Below are 18,211 nucleotides of genomic sequence, written 5' to 3' on the forward strand. Positions count from 1 at the left end.
AAGCTGGGACAAAGTGAGAGAGTGGCATGGACATATATACACTACCAAATGTAAAACAGATAGCTAGTGGGAAGCAGCCGCATAGCACAGGGAGATCAGCTCGGTGCTTTGTGACCACCTAGAGGGGTGGGATAGGGAGCGTGGGAGGGAGACGCAAGAGGGAGGAGATATGGGGATATATGTATATGTATAGCTGATTCACTTTGTTATAAAGCAGAAGCTAAAAAAAAAAAAAGTCTGCAAATAACAAATTCTGGAGAGGGTATGGCGAAAAGGCAACCCTCCTACACTGGTGGTGGGAATGTAAGTTGGTGCAGCCACTATGGAGAACAGTATGGAGGTTCCTCAGAAAACTAGAAATAGAATTACCATATGATCCAGCAATCCCACTCCTGGGCATATATCCACAGAAGTCTATAATTCAAAAAGCTACATGCACCCCTATGTTCATAGCAGCACTATTCACAATAACCAAGACATGGAAACAACCTAAATGTCTATCAACAGATAAATGGATAAAGAAGATGTGGTACATATATACAATGGAATATTAGCCATAAAAAAATGAAATCATGCCATTTGCAGCAAAATGGATGAACCCAGAGATTATCATACTAAGCAAAGTAAGTCTGAAAGAGAAAGACAAATACCATATGACATCACTTATATGTGGAATCTCAAATACTACACAAATGAACATATCTATGAAACAGAAACAGACTCACATAGAGAACAGGCTTGTGGTTGCCAAGGGGCAGGGGGCCAGGGAGGAGGGAACAATTGGGAGTTTGGGATTAACAGATGCAAACTATTATATACAGGATGGATAAACAACAGGGCCCTACTGTATAGCACAGGGAACTATATTCAATATCCTGCGGTAAACCATAATGGAAAAGAATATGAAAAAATATATATATATATGTATAAGTGAATCACTTTGCTGTACAGCAGAAATTAACACAACATTGTAAATCGACTCTACATCAATAATTTTTTTTTAAATAAGAAATAATACATCTAGAAAGGTGAGCCAGGAGATGTGAACTTAAACTGCTACCAAACCAAAATTGGGTCCTCTTGCCCTGTGCACAGTAAAGCCAATCTACAGACACCAGGTTGTGATTTGAAGGAAAGTGCAGCGTTTATTGTAGGGAGTCATACAAGGAGTCCAGGACAGCTAGTGCTCAGAAACCTTGGACTCCCCCATGGGTTACAGCAAAGCATTCTTAAAGGAAGGTGAGGGAATGGCATCCCAGGCTGTGTGATCAGCTCGCGCACAATTCTGTGATTGGTTGATGGCGAGGTAACAGGGCGGCGTCACAGGGGTTAACGATATTCAACCTTAGGCTCCAACAGGTGTGTGTTGGGGTCAGTGCTGTGTGCTCACGGTCATCAAGTAGTTAATTGCTTCCATTTGGTGGGGGTATTAGCATCTGTAAAACAACTCAGGAAATGTGCATCCAATACTGTTATCTAGGTCCTGCAAAGAGGAGCTGAAGCAGAGGGGAGGGGGGAGGGGTCTGTCATGGGACGGCCCCATAGGGTCCTGCTCAGTTACAAAACCTTAATTCTGTAAGGAAAGCTCTGAAAAATGTGAAGATTGCCACCCTAGTCGCTGAGTGGTGGTAGAAATGAGTCATCTGGAGCAAAAAATAGCCCCTTCCTGACCCTCAGCCACATTCTCATTATCAAGCTAAAGAGAATCCATTACCAGGTGCTCAGGGTAGTACCTGAGGCTAGCAAGTTCTAGAAAATCGTTCTTTTCAACAGAGCCACTCAGAGTCTTTAATGTGCTATTACACACTTTGATTCTCCAAGAAGGTGGGTGGTAAATACCATCAGAATAGTAACAGCCAACATCTTGAGTGTTATCTCTGGGGGTAGCACATTAAATGCATTATTTGATTTAATTGGGTAACGTTAGGAGGTAGATGCTCCCGGCATCTTCATTTTACAGAAGAAGAAACTGAAGTTTAGAGCCATTAACTTGCTACAAGTCACATGTCCAATAAATAACCAACTGGGGATTTAAAGCCATGTCTTTCTGATCACAGATTTAGCTTTTAAACATCATGCTTATCCCAGACTGAATTCATCAGGAACTCATTGTTTAGCATCTTGTAGTTCAGCTCCGTCAAGGAACCCACTTCAGGAAGCTGACCAAAAGGCTGGATTCTCTGCATCCATCCATGCTCCAGGAACTAATTAGAAATTGGGTCTCTTTCAGTGGATTCCTATAATTACATCACCTGGATATTTTTATATCTAATTCTATAATATGTTGCATTCCATATATAATGTATTCCCTGGGCTCCTTGACTCATGGCTTCCTTTTCTCCATCTTCAAAGCCAGCAGTGTATCATCTTCAAATGTCTCTGTTTCCATCGTCTTCCTTCTCCTTTGACATTCTGGCCTCCCTCTCTTAAGGATGCTGGTGAGTACATTTAGGATCCACCTAGATAATCCAGGATAATCACCCCATTTCAAGATCACATTTGTGAAGTCTCTTTTGCCATGTAAGGTCACATTCACAAGGTCCAGGAATTAAGACATAGATATATTTGGGGGCCATATTCAGCCTAAAACAGTTAACAATGGTGAACATCTTTTCTTGGATTTATTTACTATCTTTATATCCTATTGTTGAATATATCTGTTTAAATCCTTTGCCCATTTTAAACTAGGTTATTTATTTTCTTATTATTGCATTTGAAAGGTTTCTAAAAAATATATGTTGGATACAAGTCCTTTGTCAGATACCTGTTTTGCAAATGTTTTCTTCCAGCACACAGCTTGTGTTTTCATCCTCTTGACATTGTCTATGGCAGAGCAAAAGTTTCAGTTTTGATGAGGAACAAGTTATAATTTTTTTCCTTTGTATATCATGCTTTTGGTGCCATTTCTAAGAACTCAACTCCAGGACATAAAGATTTCTATGTTTTCTCCTAAAAGCTTTAAACTTTTACATCTTAAATTTAGATCTATAATCTATTTTGAGTTAATCTTTGTATAAGGTGTGTGGTTTAGGTTGAGATTATTTTGCTCGTCGATGTCTAATTGATCCAACATCATACGTTGAAAAGACTATCCTTTCTCTATTGAATTGCTTTTGCACCTTTGTCAAAGATCAAATGACCATATTTATGTAAGTCTATTTCTGGACTTTCTAGTCTGTTCCATTAATTTATGTGTCTATCACTCAGCTTATACCACAGCTCACTATTACTTTTTTTTTTTTTTGGCCGTGCTGTACATGGGATCTTAGTTCCCCGACCAGGCATCGAACCCGTGCCCTCTGCAGTGAAAGTGGACTGCCAGGGAATTCCTCACTACAACTTTTTAAAAACTCATAATAATGCAGTTTTGCAGCACAGTGAATGCTGTCAAAAGGTTCCTGTGCTGTAGGTAATCCTTCATCTTAAGTAAGCATGTTTATCCCTCAGCTTGTCAGCATGAATTATGCTCAATTTTATTTAAAGATTAATGTTACCATACTAAAATGCATTCTCCAACATTAAAAGTTTTTTCCAGATGTTTCTCACAAACACACACACACACACACACACGGAAATCACTATCTTGACCTGTCCTCTGAGTTTTGCCTCTGTATTTTCTACTTTCTGCTGGACATTTCCAGTTGCAGATGTCACACAGCCCCAAAAGTCCCTCTGCATGTTAAAAATTGAGTTTATGCAGGGGCTTCCCTGGTGGTGCAGTGGTTGAGAGTCCACCTGCCAATGCAGGGGACACGGGTTCGTGCCCCAGTCCGGGAAGATCCCACGTGCCACGGAGCAGCTGGGCCCGTGAGCCATGGCCGCTGAGCCTGCGCATCCAGAGCCTGTGCTCCGCAACGGTAGAGGCCACAGCAGTGAGAGGTCTGCGTACCGCAAAATAAAAAAAAAAAAAAAAAAAAAATTGAGTTTATGCAACGTTCATTTGCATCTATTGAAAAGATTGAATTTAATATAGGAATTCAAAAATTTGGTTTAAAGTTCAATATGTTTTGATATTTAGTCTTTGATAACTGTCATGACGAAATAGATATTTCACAATTATATCTATATCAAATACAAGAAATGCTTCATTGGCTATATTTACAAAATCACAGAATATACTTTTTAATTACATCTATCAATTATTCACAAATTTTATTGAATTAGACTAGCAAAATTCTGCCTTCCTGTATTTTAATCAGTAAATGCAAACTAACCAGGTGTTGCATTTTATATTTTTAGCAAGTGGAATTGAAAGGACAAAAATTCTTAATTTAGAAGTTTTTAAAAACAGTTTGGAAAACTCTTTACAGGAATTTTTTTTAAGAATGCAGACATGAGAGTTTTTTTGTTTTGTTTTGTTTTCTTGTTTTTTCAGAGTAAATCAGTAAATTGTACTGTGTACCAGAGGTCAGATAGGTGTCACAGAAGAAAAAAAGAAAGAAAAAGAGGGGTGGGCAGTAACAGGATGGGTGGAGCAGGTTAGAACTGTGGTCAGAGAAGGCCTCATGGGGGAAGTGACCTTAAGAAAAGACAGAAGAGCAGGGTGGGCCAAGTAGATATGTGGGGTAAGAGCCTTCCAACCAGAAAGAAGAGCCAGTGCAAAGGCCCTGAGGTAGATGAGAGAGTTTTTAATAAGTGACATACTGACATTGATTCAACAACCAAATCACATGACAATAGAAACATTCCCAACATCATCAGTTTTCAAACCACTCTCTTCATCATAAATTTCCTACAATCAGCAAGTCACTTTCTAACTCGTTGTTAGAATGTCACCTTTAACTGGAAGGGATAAAGTTCTGTTGTTTTAGTTACTTTTTGAGTAGCATACCACTGACACCAATTTATCATCACAGAAAAGGTAAAAAAATTTGAAAAACTTGTCCCTTTTTAAAAAGAAAAATATGTAACATTTGATCATTGTCATAAGTGCTTTGCTTCCAGATACTCTGCAGGAAGCATGTGGGACAAATATTTTCATGGTTACTCCCCATTCAACACAAAGTATTACAAAGAATCTAGTTTAGTCTTGTTTTTATAGAAATAATGACATCAGTGATGCCCCACTGCACTTTGTGCAATTCCAGTTTCAGTGATTGTGCTGCCCTGATTCCCTGTGAAACTGTGGAGACTATACTGTCATCTCACCCAAGAACGCTTTTTGTTGATGTTGCAGTAAATGCAGTGGCTCCATTGCCACTGAGTACATGCGTACTATTTTTTTTCACAATGTATTTGTTAATATATAAAGAAGTCATTGACTACTGAGAAAATTTCTTCTCTGATGCATCTTTCTTTTATTGGCTTATAAAAAAGTATCTCAGTTCTTTGTGCATTTCATTGTTGAAACAGAGAGGCAAATACAAGAGCGGCTAAGATCACTGGCACTGGAGACAGAATACCCATGGTGACTCTTTATTGGCTCCACTATTAATTATAATAGCTGTGTGACTTTCAGCTCATTATTTAACCTCTCTGTGCATAGGTTCCTTCATCTTGGAAATGGAAATGGTAATAGAACTTCATAGGATTATTATGAAGACTAAATAAATTCATGCCAAGACCTTAGAATTTTCCCTTACATATAGTGAGTTCTCAATAAATGTTCACTCTTTGTCTCTAGAAAATACCATAAGCTGAGATATAGTAGAAACACCTTTACTCTCACTCAAACTGTATAATTTTTCTAATACTTACTTCTTTAAAATTTCAGTAATGCCTTCTGTGAAGTTTTCAGTAGTATTTGCTGACAGAAGAACACATTTAATCTGTCGCCATGTGGTTTTCCATGTATTACTTTAGGCATGTTTTACCACAGCAGGGAAGAGGAAGACAAGTATTTCACTAATAGTGTGAGGCTTTACCTTTCTTTTTCTTTTCCCTTTGGCAGTCCAGACTTGTGAGGGGAGTTTATTTTTACATTGATGATTATAACTCCTGTTTCCAGAGACCACATTAGCCCTAATGACTGAAAAACTTAGGCAACAGTCACAAAAGTTTTGTTATTGCATATTTCAACGTATAGAGGCTTTACCATTTTTGCTGTAATGTCAGAAACCTCAAGGGAGCCTTCTAACTTTTTATCAGTAAGCTTACGGTATGTAGTCTTGCATATCATAACTTTGAACACAACTGTGAAAATCATAAAGTATCACATTCTGTATCACATTCTGGATACTAATTCTTTTGTTTGTTTGTTTTTTTGCGGTACGCGGGCCTCTCACTGTTGGGGCCTCTCCCGTTGCGGAGCACAGGCTCCACAGCCATGGCTCGCGGGCCCAGCCGCTCCGCGGCATGTGGGATCTTCCCGGACCGGGGCACGAACCCGCGTCCCCTGCATCGGCAGGCGGATTCAACCACTGCGCCACCAGGGAAGCCCTGGATACTTACTCTTAAACATCTTACTTGTCCTGATGGCTTCATTAGCTATAACATTTTGAGGCAAATTTTTGCTTGTTTCGAGATTTATCACTAATCATAGTAGTAAGCATAAGTCCATTTCTCAGGCTTCCTTCTTGTTAATTTCTCCTTTTTGTCAGATCTGAATGTTCTTATCCCTTATGCAGCCAACAAAGAGCTCATTCTAAGAATAAGGGGTCAGCGCTGTTCTTTCCTCATTATCTTCTTGGGCTTTGCATTATTAGCATTGTCTGCCATCTTTACCTCCTCTGCAGGAGGGTTTTTAAGTCACTTGTTAGATTTTGTAAGAGTTAGCTTTGATAAAACCAACTAATATGGTCCATAAGGCATCAGGTAAACTGCAGCCCACCCACACCTCACCCTCTAAGCTGAGAACCTCACTGTTCCTCAGGATACCCTGGGCATCTGGACCAGTGATGTCATCACTGTCAGTCCAAACACATAACTGATGTTCAATAAATATTTGTTGAATTGATTTGAATTAACTCATCGGTATAATTGGTGTATTTATAAAAGGAAATCTCAGTCCTACTTTCAAAGCGCTTTCAACATAGAGAGCTAGTAAGAGACTTTCCCCACACTAACTTAACATTATTAATACTTTTCAATCGAAAGAAGTAATAAAATCATTACATTGGTGGGTTTTCAACATCAATTGAGGGAGGTAACATGTGCTTGGTATATATTGTAAAATGAGTTGAGGGTCCTGAATTCCAGTTCTCTTAGGAACCTGGTGAGTTACTTCATCCCTCTGGATTTCAACCTCTCATCTGTAACATGAGGCAGTTGGGCTAGATGATTTTGAAGGTCCTTTCTAATCTAACATTTATCAATTCCTAACCCGCCTGTCTTATAGAATTCAATAATTTCCTTGTTTGCCGCATTTTTGAAAGAATCCTAAGCTTGTGGTAAATTCATAAATAGATGTTATTCATCTTAACCCCTATTTTCTGTGAAATGTTTCCATCTCTCTGCTTCTCTAAACTTCAAGTACCAAATCAATAGTGTGTCATTATGAGCTCTAATAAAGGAAATAAAACAATAACCTAAAGCAAACAACCTGCCCCAAGTGACACCAAAAGCTCAACTCTCTGAAAGAAGTCTACAAAATTAATCAATTGATTAAATCTGTAAAAATTTTATTAAATGTACAAAATTTGGTGTTGGTCTCATTTATAACTAACACAATTACCTTCTCCTTTTCCTACCTTTACAATCATGTTCCTCATATTGCAAGGCTAAACAAATATTCGCCTATAGATACTGAATTCTGAATGTTTCTAGAGGAACAGACAGAAAGAAAAGAAAATGAAGAAGTATTGGAACTCAGATGTTTCCTGAGTCTAATTCCATTGTTCTTATTATACCACCCTGACCAGTGCTGATTTCTGGGCCCTAGCTGTAGGCATTGCTGTATAAATACAGAGAAAAATACTTCATATAAGTTTCTTGGAATGTTGAAGGCAAATGTGACAAACCCTAAGAATAATTACTTAGAAAAATTAATTAATTGGGGATTTTGTACCATACTTTATCATCAAGGATAGTAACAAGTCACAGAGAATACCCTAGATGATTGTTAGGACCTGCCTCATGCCAAGAAACCAACTTCAGATTTCTCTAAGAACTGCTGACAATCTGAAGAAACAGGTATTAGAAAAATTACACAAAGCAAAGGTGTTGCTAATATGTCTTAGCTATGGTATTTGGTAGAGCAATAGCTAATATTTACTGAGAACTCACCGTGTGTCAGGCAAGATCCTAAGCACCTCACACGAATTAATTTATTTAGTCTTCATGACAATCCTGTGAGGTAAGTATTAGCAGCTCATATCAGCCACATAATTGGACCTTGTCCATTTCAGCCTATCAGAACCTGCCATGCATAGTGCACTGACTAGGCGTGAGAGGACTCCTTCATGCAAAGCAAGGCAACGAGCAAGTGCGACACTGGAACTACCACCTGTCCAAAACAGCTCCAGTTTTTCCTGGGACAAGATCAGTCCACTCATGTAAAGCACCAACCACAATTCACTCTGTCTAAAAATATATCCTCTGTTTGAAAAATGGCATTTTATTCTGTCTATTGGAAGGAATAAAACCCGGTCATTTTATATGCATCAACACAGTGTGCATTAAAGACGGATATCCATGCAGAAGGTGCTTCTGTTTAGCTTTCTGTTCCAGAAGATAACACATCAATGTTGAAAGACAGTCTCCAATCAACCTCTCATGAGCATTACTGGGTACTTTTCAAATGCATTAAGATTCACGATGGAAAGTTTTCTTCACATACCTTATTTTTTTCCTCTTACATGAAATTTTTGCCATGACTCATTAGAATAGCCAAGAAATATAAAACTTTCAGAAACTTTTTCAAATGTTTCCCAAAACATAATAAGACTTTTGATCCACTTAGAGCTTTTAAAATTCTCAACAACATTGCCTCAATCTAAAAGATATACATTTCCACACACCGGGTAAATTAACATTAATGATAGTAACCTTTGCAATTTCCTTGCAAACCAAGGAAAGATTAAATTCCTGTAGTAAACAGAACAATTGCATGCTTCAGGGGGAAGGAAAAAAAACACCAGAAGAGCCCTGGTAGCTTCTACCTCTAGGCATGTTTTGAAACCTCATAAGGGAAGGACCCAAAATGAGAGGATTCGTGTCAACAGCCATATATTATGACAGTGTTGAGTTTGATGGGGTCTTCCATCTTTGGCCTGTTTATACAAGGATAGTTTATGGAAGAAGAAAGATCCTTCTTCAAGCTTCTGAAATTTTAACCAGAAAAGCATTGAAGTGAACAAAATAAAATACTATTTCTCAACAGACACACCATGTGCTAAAGAACAAGACAGCTGCCATGAAGTTGTTAGGACTGTCTGTGTATCCTAGCAACAAACTACCCACAAAAAGAACCACCCCATGAATGAAATCCACTTACTACACACAAAGCTAGTCCGTAGCACCCTGATAGGTGTCTCGGAATGGAGGAAGAAGGTAGTGCCTTTCTCTGAAAGGCTTCGTCTATCCTATACTGGAGGGTACTTTGCAAATAAATCAGTGCCCACCATGAATCACTGTCATTCTCACACAAACTCCAGTGTACTAAGTATCCTGGGAAATACTTGGGAAATCCAAACACATTAGCATGGCCAGGCTTAGGAGAATATGAAAATCAAGGTCATAAGTGAAAAGAGATGCACACACCAATTCAAACTTCAGACTTAGAAAGGTCAAGAGGTGATGAGAGCAGAAGTTCCTGCTTTGCATTTGGCTAAAATGACTGCAGTTCTTATACATTAACTAATTTCCAGCATCAAAGGAAAATTTTGAATGATGACGTTAAGGAAAAGATCTCCTAAAGAAAGACATACGTGTATTTACATGTATTATTCCACAACCGCCCTCAGAGGTTAGTTACATCCGCCATATAAAATACAATGTGTTTTCAGATATGGCTAGATCTTTCAAGAAGTATAAAGGTCTCCTCTGTGTAATGTAATTTTTTCTTCTTCTACACCTGACAAAAACATTACACATCCTTTCAGGCCTGGATCTCAGTCATCTTCTTGTTGTGGGTCCCAGCAAATGGGACAGCTGGGGACATGACTGGAGTGATGGTATGCAAAGCTAATATTTGTATTAACATTATTGTTAATAAAGAATCCCTACAAAATAAATCTGCATTCCTGGTTCACCTAATATCCAGGTAATACTCCCTTCATGGTGAGTAGTATTAGCATTCTAGATGAAAGTATTCACCTGTAGGCAAGAAGTAAATAGACACTGGGGACAATTATGTTTCAATGCTCAAGGTTTTCTTTGTTGCTGTTGTTGTTTTTGTTCCTGGTTCTTTCTTAAAGTTAATTCTAACATTAGAAACTATAACACAGTGAAACTAACATTTTGTTCCCCTAGCTCTAGGATTGCTCAAATTTGGAGTTACTACTAAAACTTAACTAAACACTAAACTGCTTTGTGGAATTTGAGAATTTCTTGAAAAATACTGAGAAATTCCTTGAAAGAAAGTACATTGTTTAAAACTGACCTGGACATTCTGAAAAAGTTCTCCAGCTATTGCAGCTAGCTACTGAGTCTTTAATTTTTTTCCTCAGAACAGGTTTGCAAAACTATTTCATTAAAGTAATTGCTGAAATATCTTAGATCAGGCAATTTACACATATTGGAAAGTCACTAGTTTCTTTTCCGATTTTTCTCCACTATAATCAAAGTGACTAAAAGGTTAAGAATGTTGAACAGATTTTAGAAGACGAGTTTCCCAGGTAAGGAATTTTTGTTTCCTTTCATCTGAGGTCTAATGTTTGATTTTTTAAGCGTCTGGATTAAGAGACAATATATAAATTAATCTAAATAAATTAGTACAATAGAATCTACGGGTCAATGATAAAAATGAGAGGAGACATCGTAATTGCTTCGTAATCCAAACAATTTGATTCTCCTAACAGCAGACCACTGACTGGGGAATATTCTGCCTCTCTCATCTTCACCCACTGGTGGCTCTCATCCGTCCTCCTCCCATTCCGGCCACATCACTGTGGAGTCACAGCGCTTGTGGAAGACAGTCCCTCCTACCCGCCACTCATTCTACCATTTCACCTGAAACATGGGACTGGCCTTTTGCTCATTTTCCTCAGCACAAGTGAGATCAATCTTTAACTTTTAATCAGATCTTCTTTAATGACTAGTGATTAATAGAAAAGAAGAACAACCCACCTTACAATGGCTGGCCAAGACCAGACTTATGAAGGCCTCTTTTCAAGGCAGTGCCCCACCTCACTTCTGACCTGTGTCCACCGGGCCAGAGAAACGGCTCCCCTAACCCTGGAACTCCGCAGCCCCTTCCTAGCCTGAGAGTTCAGGAAAAGTCTCCGCTTCACGTGACATTGACACAACCTGGTCTTCTCTTCTGTCTCAAACATAACACTCCCCCATTGTGGAAAGACAAGCGAAAAGATTGGTTTCACCTGTGGCCAGAATTTCTCTTCTGAGAAACAACTGTTTTGTTTTTACTAAAACACTCCAGTGTACTATTTAGAAATTTTTTAAGGTTTTTAAATTATTATTTATAAAGAGAGGCCTAGGATATGATCAAGCAAACAGAATTGGAGGAGGAATAAATCTACAGTGGTTGCCTGAAACAGATGAAGGAGGCCGAGAAAAAGAGGACTAGGTGTAGATCAAGGTCACTGAGAAACAGGGGTGGCTAAATGTGGCGAGAAGCTGGAGCTCAAGAGAGGATGGTGGGTAAGGCTTTTCCACACAAAACAATTACTTAACTTTTAAGTACAAGAATGAAAAACATTTTGTTCTAGTTGTTTGATGTGCTGGATCAGGATGTGACCATGACTTTTTTTTTTTTTTGCAGTACGCGGGCCTCTCACTGTCGCGGCCTTTCCCGTTGCGGCGCACAGGCTCCGGACGCGCAGGCTCAGCGGCCATGGCTCACGGGCCCAGCCGCTCCGCGGCATGTGGGATCTTCCCGGACCGGGGCACGAACCCGTGTCCCCTGCGTCGGCAGGCGGACTCTCAACCACTGCGCCATCAGGGAAGCCCTGACCATAACTTTTTTTTTGCCACAAGCCTTCAGTTAAAGTTTGTACCCTCACAGCCCAAGGCACTGGCTCTTTTGAGAAGTGAAACAGGGTGGTGTGGGTGTGAGGTAATGGGGTGTGGGAAAGGGACAGCGCGTGAGGGAAGCAAGGCACACAGTAGTCAATAATTCAGTGGAAGGACCAAATGGACACAGAGCCTTTCCTTCCACATCACCGTCCCCGCCCAGCAATCCTCCAGGATAGAGGAGGGAGACAATGAGTTTCTCCAGAACATGAGATGGAGACACAGACCATTTTTATTTAAAAATCCTAAGATACTATGACCCCAGCAGGCCATAGAGCTTTAGAATTTATGAAACTCCAACCCATTCTTAGGGATGTGTTCTGTTCTTCTGGCCCTTATGGCAGAATTTCAGCACAACCCTACTTCAGGAGGGATCCTGGGGCGCTAAGTTAACCAACTGGGGAGATCAATTTTTATTTCTACAATTACATATTCTGAAAAAAGTCATTCACTATAAATAATTCCCCTTTACTTTATAAAAAACTTAGCAACCTTTTTGCTTTTCTCTTCATACTTAAGTGAAAGGAGCTGAGCTAATAAGGAAGAAGGATGAAGCATTTATTCCATCATTTTACTAGTTCTCTGAAACAGTCTCTCCCAAGTAGGATGTGTAACCACTTCGAGATTGTAAGATGGTTCATTATTGTGTGGAAAGAAAATGTTAGAAATGTTATGTGTTGTATAATGTTCACAATATCAGTATATATATTATGTAAGTAACTGATAAATAAACATGTGTTTTGGGAACGTATGTCCACATTTTAACTTTTTTTTACAGATGGAATGGAGTTTGGAGACTACTGATGTTTTAAAAAAAAAAGGCCCAACCATTTATTCTATACAAGGAATTATTTCAAATGGATTTTTTATGAAGGCAAATTTGTAGATGATAAAGTAAGATTCTGAATTTACTTAAGACAAATTACTAGTCCATTTACTTTTGATGGGAAAAAATTATTTGCTCTACTCTGAAATAAGCAAATAAGTCTCACCTTCCAACTTCTAAATTGAATGTCAAATAAAATGGACAACCCCCAACTAGCCCAAAAATGTAAATTCATTTGAAGAACTAATTTATCATTCCTTTATATGCCCTCAACAACTTTACAAATCTTAGGGAAATTGGTTCCAAACATAAGGAAAAATACATAAGAAATTTAAATACTTTCAAGTGGCTTGTTTTTGCTGTTGTTAAAATCACTACTGGTAAGAAATCTAACAAGCAGACTTACTTTGCACTCAGTGGAATTTTTTATCAGTTGATGTCACAGAAAGGCAAATATTGGAGCTGCAGTTCCGCAAGGGCACTCACTCAAACCAGTATGATACAGTTTTGTGTTTTTAATAAACATTTCTTTTGAGCACAGAAATACAAGTTATGTATGTTGAAATTATTTTGACTACAAATTGTAATGTTATAAAACTGTCATTGGGTTTTTCAATGTGGCATTTTTCCATGTGTAAAAGAAATTCAATTATTATAGAAGAAACTAAGCCATATTTAGAAGATATTACCACTATTCCCACCAATAAAATAATGTTAACAACAATAAAAATACTAATAGCAGCTAAGACTTATTGAGTGCTTATTACATGCCAGGCTCTGTTTTGTGCACTTTACATGTATTAACTGAGTGGCCGTAAACCCAGGCTGCCCATTATGCCTGTTGAAATCACCAAGGGAGAGTAACAGAAAAAGATGCCCAGGTTCCACCTCCAGAAGGGACTCTGACTCACTCACACCGACCAGATGCTAACCCCATTGGTGGTTCTAATGTACAGCCAGCATTGAAAACAACTACTTCAACACAATCCTGACAACAATCCTTGGAGGAGAGGGTAGTTATCTTCACTTGATACTGAGGAAAATGACACACAGTTCACAAGCAGCAGAACTGGGATTCGAACCCAGGCAGGCAGTTTCCAAAATTTAAGCTCTTTACCAATGAGCTCTACTACCCCTCAAAGACCACAAACCACTGAGTATTTAGGTGATGCTTTTATTCACATGGTATGCATAAAAGATCATTCCTGTAATTTCTCTGCAGTTAGACTATTTTGAAAAAGCTTTTGCATAACTCTGGCTGAAAAAACAAACAAGATTTTGATCATGGAGTTCCTCTGGTTTGCACTTGACTGGGAAGCTGACCAAGCCTTAACCGGTGCTGAAATCAGTGATTTCACTGTTTGCTGCTAAAAGTGACCTCCCCAGTTGGCTAACTAGTGCCCCAGGATCCAGCCTGCAGCCAGCTCTCTGAAGCTTGACCTGTACTTCTTCTTCACTCTATTTACCAAGAAAGTTCATATAAATAATGCAGGTACAGATATAAAACAGGAACAGTTCCTTTTCAACTGCTATTTCTCCTCCAGGGCAAATAGGCTTGAAAGTTCAGAAGCCACTGGCCAGCAGTTTTCCTTACTGCTCTCCTTATGTACTGTAGTTCAAACAAAAGCTAACAGAATACACAGTTGATTAAAAAAAAAAAAAAAAAAAAGCAGGAGGTGTAGGGGAGGGAAGAAATGAAGAAAACCCAGTTCTGTGTTGTTATCACTTATTTTCTCTGGCTCACAGTCACATGCAAGACGACATTGCATGAAGTACCTGAATCAGACCACAAAGCATTCTTCCTGCTGGGCCAGGCTGGCTACAGGTGGTCTGTCTCAGTGCCAGGGGCAAGGAGAACTTAATTAGAGGAAAAATAGATGATGGTACCATATCTATCTAGAGAGGAGAAATACTGTCCTCTGAAACGCATGGGGCATAGGGTGTGACCCAGGCAGGTAGTAGCTAACAGGAGACCCGGAGTATAAAGTAGGGGCTTTAAACCTGTGACCTGCGAGGAACAAGGGAGCAAAGAGACAGAGTCACAAAGTGGCATCCAGACATTCCACCCTCCGTGGGGTCTGTGCCATGTCACTGCAGTGTTCAAGTAAGGCATTTTGTGATAGGATTTGATCAAAGAGATTTAGCCAAGATATGGAGCCCAGAGGACGTTTATTGAGCACAATCTGCTAGCCTCCGTGGCAGGTGCATTTCCCGTGTTATCTCATGGAATCCACACAACAATTCTGAAAGGGGGCATTATTATTTTTCAGCAATATTCCACTGTAGATCAAGTATTAAGTAGGTAGCATGGATTTGAAATGAGGTATGTTTGCTTCTAAAACCTCTGTTCCTTCCACTCTGTGACACAGTCCCCCTAACTCATTGTCTCTATCCTGGGCTTCAAGTTTATGTCTTCAACCAGCCTCAGTGAAGACACTTCTGAGCCACTGGTGGGGTGGGGGTGGGGGTGCAAGAAGCCTGAGGTGCAGACTCACTTGCTAGCAGGGATCGGGTTGTTCCCTGGGACTCTAAAGCCATGAGTAAAAGTTCATTTTCGTACTATTTTTGCTGTCTCAGGTTCTGCTTCTTGAGTGGCTCCCACTATCTCCCCTCATCCCATGCAGATGGCAGTGCCTGACTCTGGTCACTTGCCAACTACTTCCACCCCAAAGCGGTCCAGTCCACTCGACATGACTATGTGTAAAGCTGTGTCTCCAACAGCTGTGTCACAGGCTCATGAGGTCATTTTTGTCTTTTGTCATTCCCTTTTCATTGCTATTCTTTAGGGCCTTGATTAGCAGACCAGGGAAACACACTCTATTCATTCAGCAAGAATTTATTGAGCATATACTACGAGCGCAGAAATGTTCTAGGTGCTGGGGACATGGAGATAACTAGAACGCAGTCCTTCCTTCCAGTACCCTAGGGCTCTGCTCACCTGTTCCAGTAAATGCTGCCTGGTGACAGGGCCCCGACTTCCTCACTGGTAACTTCCTTTACGGGATGGCCAGGACAGGAGCCCAACAACAGCTGTTTGCCTCAGAAGTGTTCCCTTTATTCCCACTATTTCGTGCTATATTCCAGAGGCTTCTCTTCTGGAAAATTTACTGTATTCCTTCAATCTACCTCTTTTTGGGAACTAGCCCTCTTCTCAGAAGGGCAAAATGCCAAGAAAGGAATATCAGGGCAGTTCATGGTCTGTAATGGATGGAAATGTCTAACTTGTTTGAGCAGCAGGTTGGGAACCCACCCAAGGATTAAATTAAATGAATCGAGGAGGGGGCGGGGGAAGAGATATTTTTTCAGGCAAAGTCCTTACTCAGGATTGCTATTTTACATTCAGTAGAATTCCCACTCACTCTTGATTAAAAACCCATTTAATATGGGAGGGGTTGTGGCATATTAGCATTTCTTAGCAGTTCCCAAAATTACAATGCACCTGTTACTAAAAACTGGAGCTGCGTCAGAGCTTCAGAAACAGCAGTGAGGGAGGATGGGAAGAGGTTTAACTTGAAACTTAGCTTAACTTTCACAATGATAGAATCACTTTTGTGCCCAATTCCCTTCCCATTTTTCACTGGGTGTTAGCAGCCTCTCAGTTCTTAAACAAATTTATCCGAAGGAAGATATTTTTTTCTTCATGGATTAAGAAACAGTCTCAAAAAAAAAAAAATCCGTTTCCCCAGTTTCCTGTATAAAGCTAGTCAACTAAGTATTTAATCACTCCTCATGTCAGAATCAAGACGGAGGTTTCTGTGAAATGTTCAGCTAGTTAAAAATGAGACCTATTCACTCACACACAGAAGAACAATTTGAGAGCCATGAATTTTTATAGTTAGTAGCAGATTAGCTCTAACAGCCAGCATTAGAAAACAAAAAGGAAGCAAATATACACGCCCACAGACAAACCAAAAAAAAAAAAAAAAATGCCCAAGTATACAAAACGGAATGAACAGGTATCTGAGGGCAGTTCCCGGGAAGACGCGAACTCCTTTTGATGGGGTTACTTACCCACACAAGTAGAATTCCCATTTCCCGAGGGAGAGCCTTCAGGACAGCTCCAGCGCTGCAGTGCTGAGAGGCTAACAAAACTAAATTTAAAAACTACCGGCAACAGAATGATAAGGAACAGCAGCATAATCTCGACGGGCTTGAACTCTCAATAGAAAATAAGCTGACTCTGCTTGAGCATAGCCCGAGCAAAGTGGGTATGTCTGACCCCCAGCGTGGCCACCCGGGTTGGCCTGCAGCCCTGGGGCATCTTTTCCTCTGCTGCCCTGTTGCCCTCGACAGCGTCGAAATGCAGCCTGAAGGGGACACTCCAAGGAAAGATTTCTTTATCGAAGTTTTTGGGAAGCCGGTAAGAAATACCTGACACCCTTATGACAAATTTCGCGGAGTTTAACAGCCATGCACTGGAGGCCTGCCGCGGACTTCACTGTGACAGGCAAAGCGGCAGGGCCAAGGCTAGAGAGAGGAAAAAAAAAAAGGAAAGAATTGGTGGAAAGTTCCAACCACGACCCTTCACGAGGCTGAAAGAAGAAATATGGACATACGATTCCTCCCCAAACACGGTTTCTCTTTTTGAAAAGTAGAGTGACTCCCCTTTCCTTTTTAAAGCTTTTCGGCTCCACCCCTCTCCTTTAGCAACACTTGAGTGAGCCTCTGTTTGCAAATGCGAATGTGGGCAATTCCAGCTACAGGAAAGCATGGACGGTTGCCAAGGAGGAGATAGCTGACTATTCACCATAAACATTCCAGGCAGAACCAGGGGGAGAGCAAGGAAGGGGCCGGGGAGTTGCTCGTGATGTCTTGGAGGTACCTGCGGAATATTGGCTACGTTTGAATATCTGGAAGGATGGAGACCAAGTTAAACCACGTTGTATAAATCAGTGGTGAACAGCACGGCTGGTAATGCAGACTTTAGAGCCATTGATCACTCACCTGAGCGGTATTAAAGAAAAATGACCTTCAGCTCATTATCTGAACGAATGTCAACACCCGTGCACATTCCTGGAGCTTAATCTTTCTCCCTCCTGTATATTTTATAGCGGAATTTGAAAGATTATTCTTTCCAAATCAAAGGGAAATCCCTGATGCCAGCTGAAGAGCTACAGTATGCACAGACACCTTTTCTTTCAGCAGGACCATAATAAAACATCGTGAGGGGCCAGGAGTGCAGGGAAAGGAGGGGATTGTTATCATAGAGCAGTGTTGGAAAAACTAAGCTAATAGCACAAAATCTGGGAAGCATTGGAAATCCAGCATAGCTGAATGCTGTTCCTTCTCAGATAGTTTAAGCTATCTTTTCACATC

At 40.1% G+C, this 18,211-nt stretch overlaps 1 protein-coding gene across 2 annotated transcripts in view; it reads right to left on the reverse strand.

Moving 5' to 3' along the window:
* EGF (epidermal growth factor) overlaps positions 1-17,464 on the reverse strand; it is a 94,486-nt gene extending 77,022 nt beyond the window's left edge. For both annotated transcript variants that reach the window (XM_067735322.1, XM_067735321.1), the window contains exon 1: positions 16,907-17,464. In XM_067735322.1, the coding sequence (XP_067591423.1) occupies positions 16,907-17,033 (127 nt within the window). In that variant the 5' untranslated portion in view covers positions 17,034-17,464. The remainder of the gene's footprint in view (positions 1-16,906) is intronic.
* Positions 17,465-18,211: the final 747 nt, after the last annotated feature.

The sequence above is a fragment of the Pseudorca crassidens genome, chromosome 4, assembly GCF_039906515.1.
Source record: "Pseudorca crassidens isolate mPseCra1 chromosome 4, mPseCra1.hap1, whole genome shotgun sequence".
Taxonomy (NCBI): Eukaryota; Metazoa; Chordata; class Mammalia; order Artiodactyla; family Delphinidae; genus Pseudorca; species Pseudorca crassidens.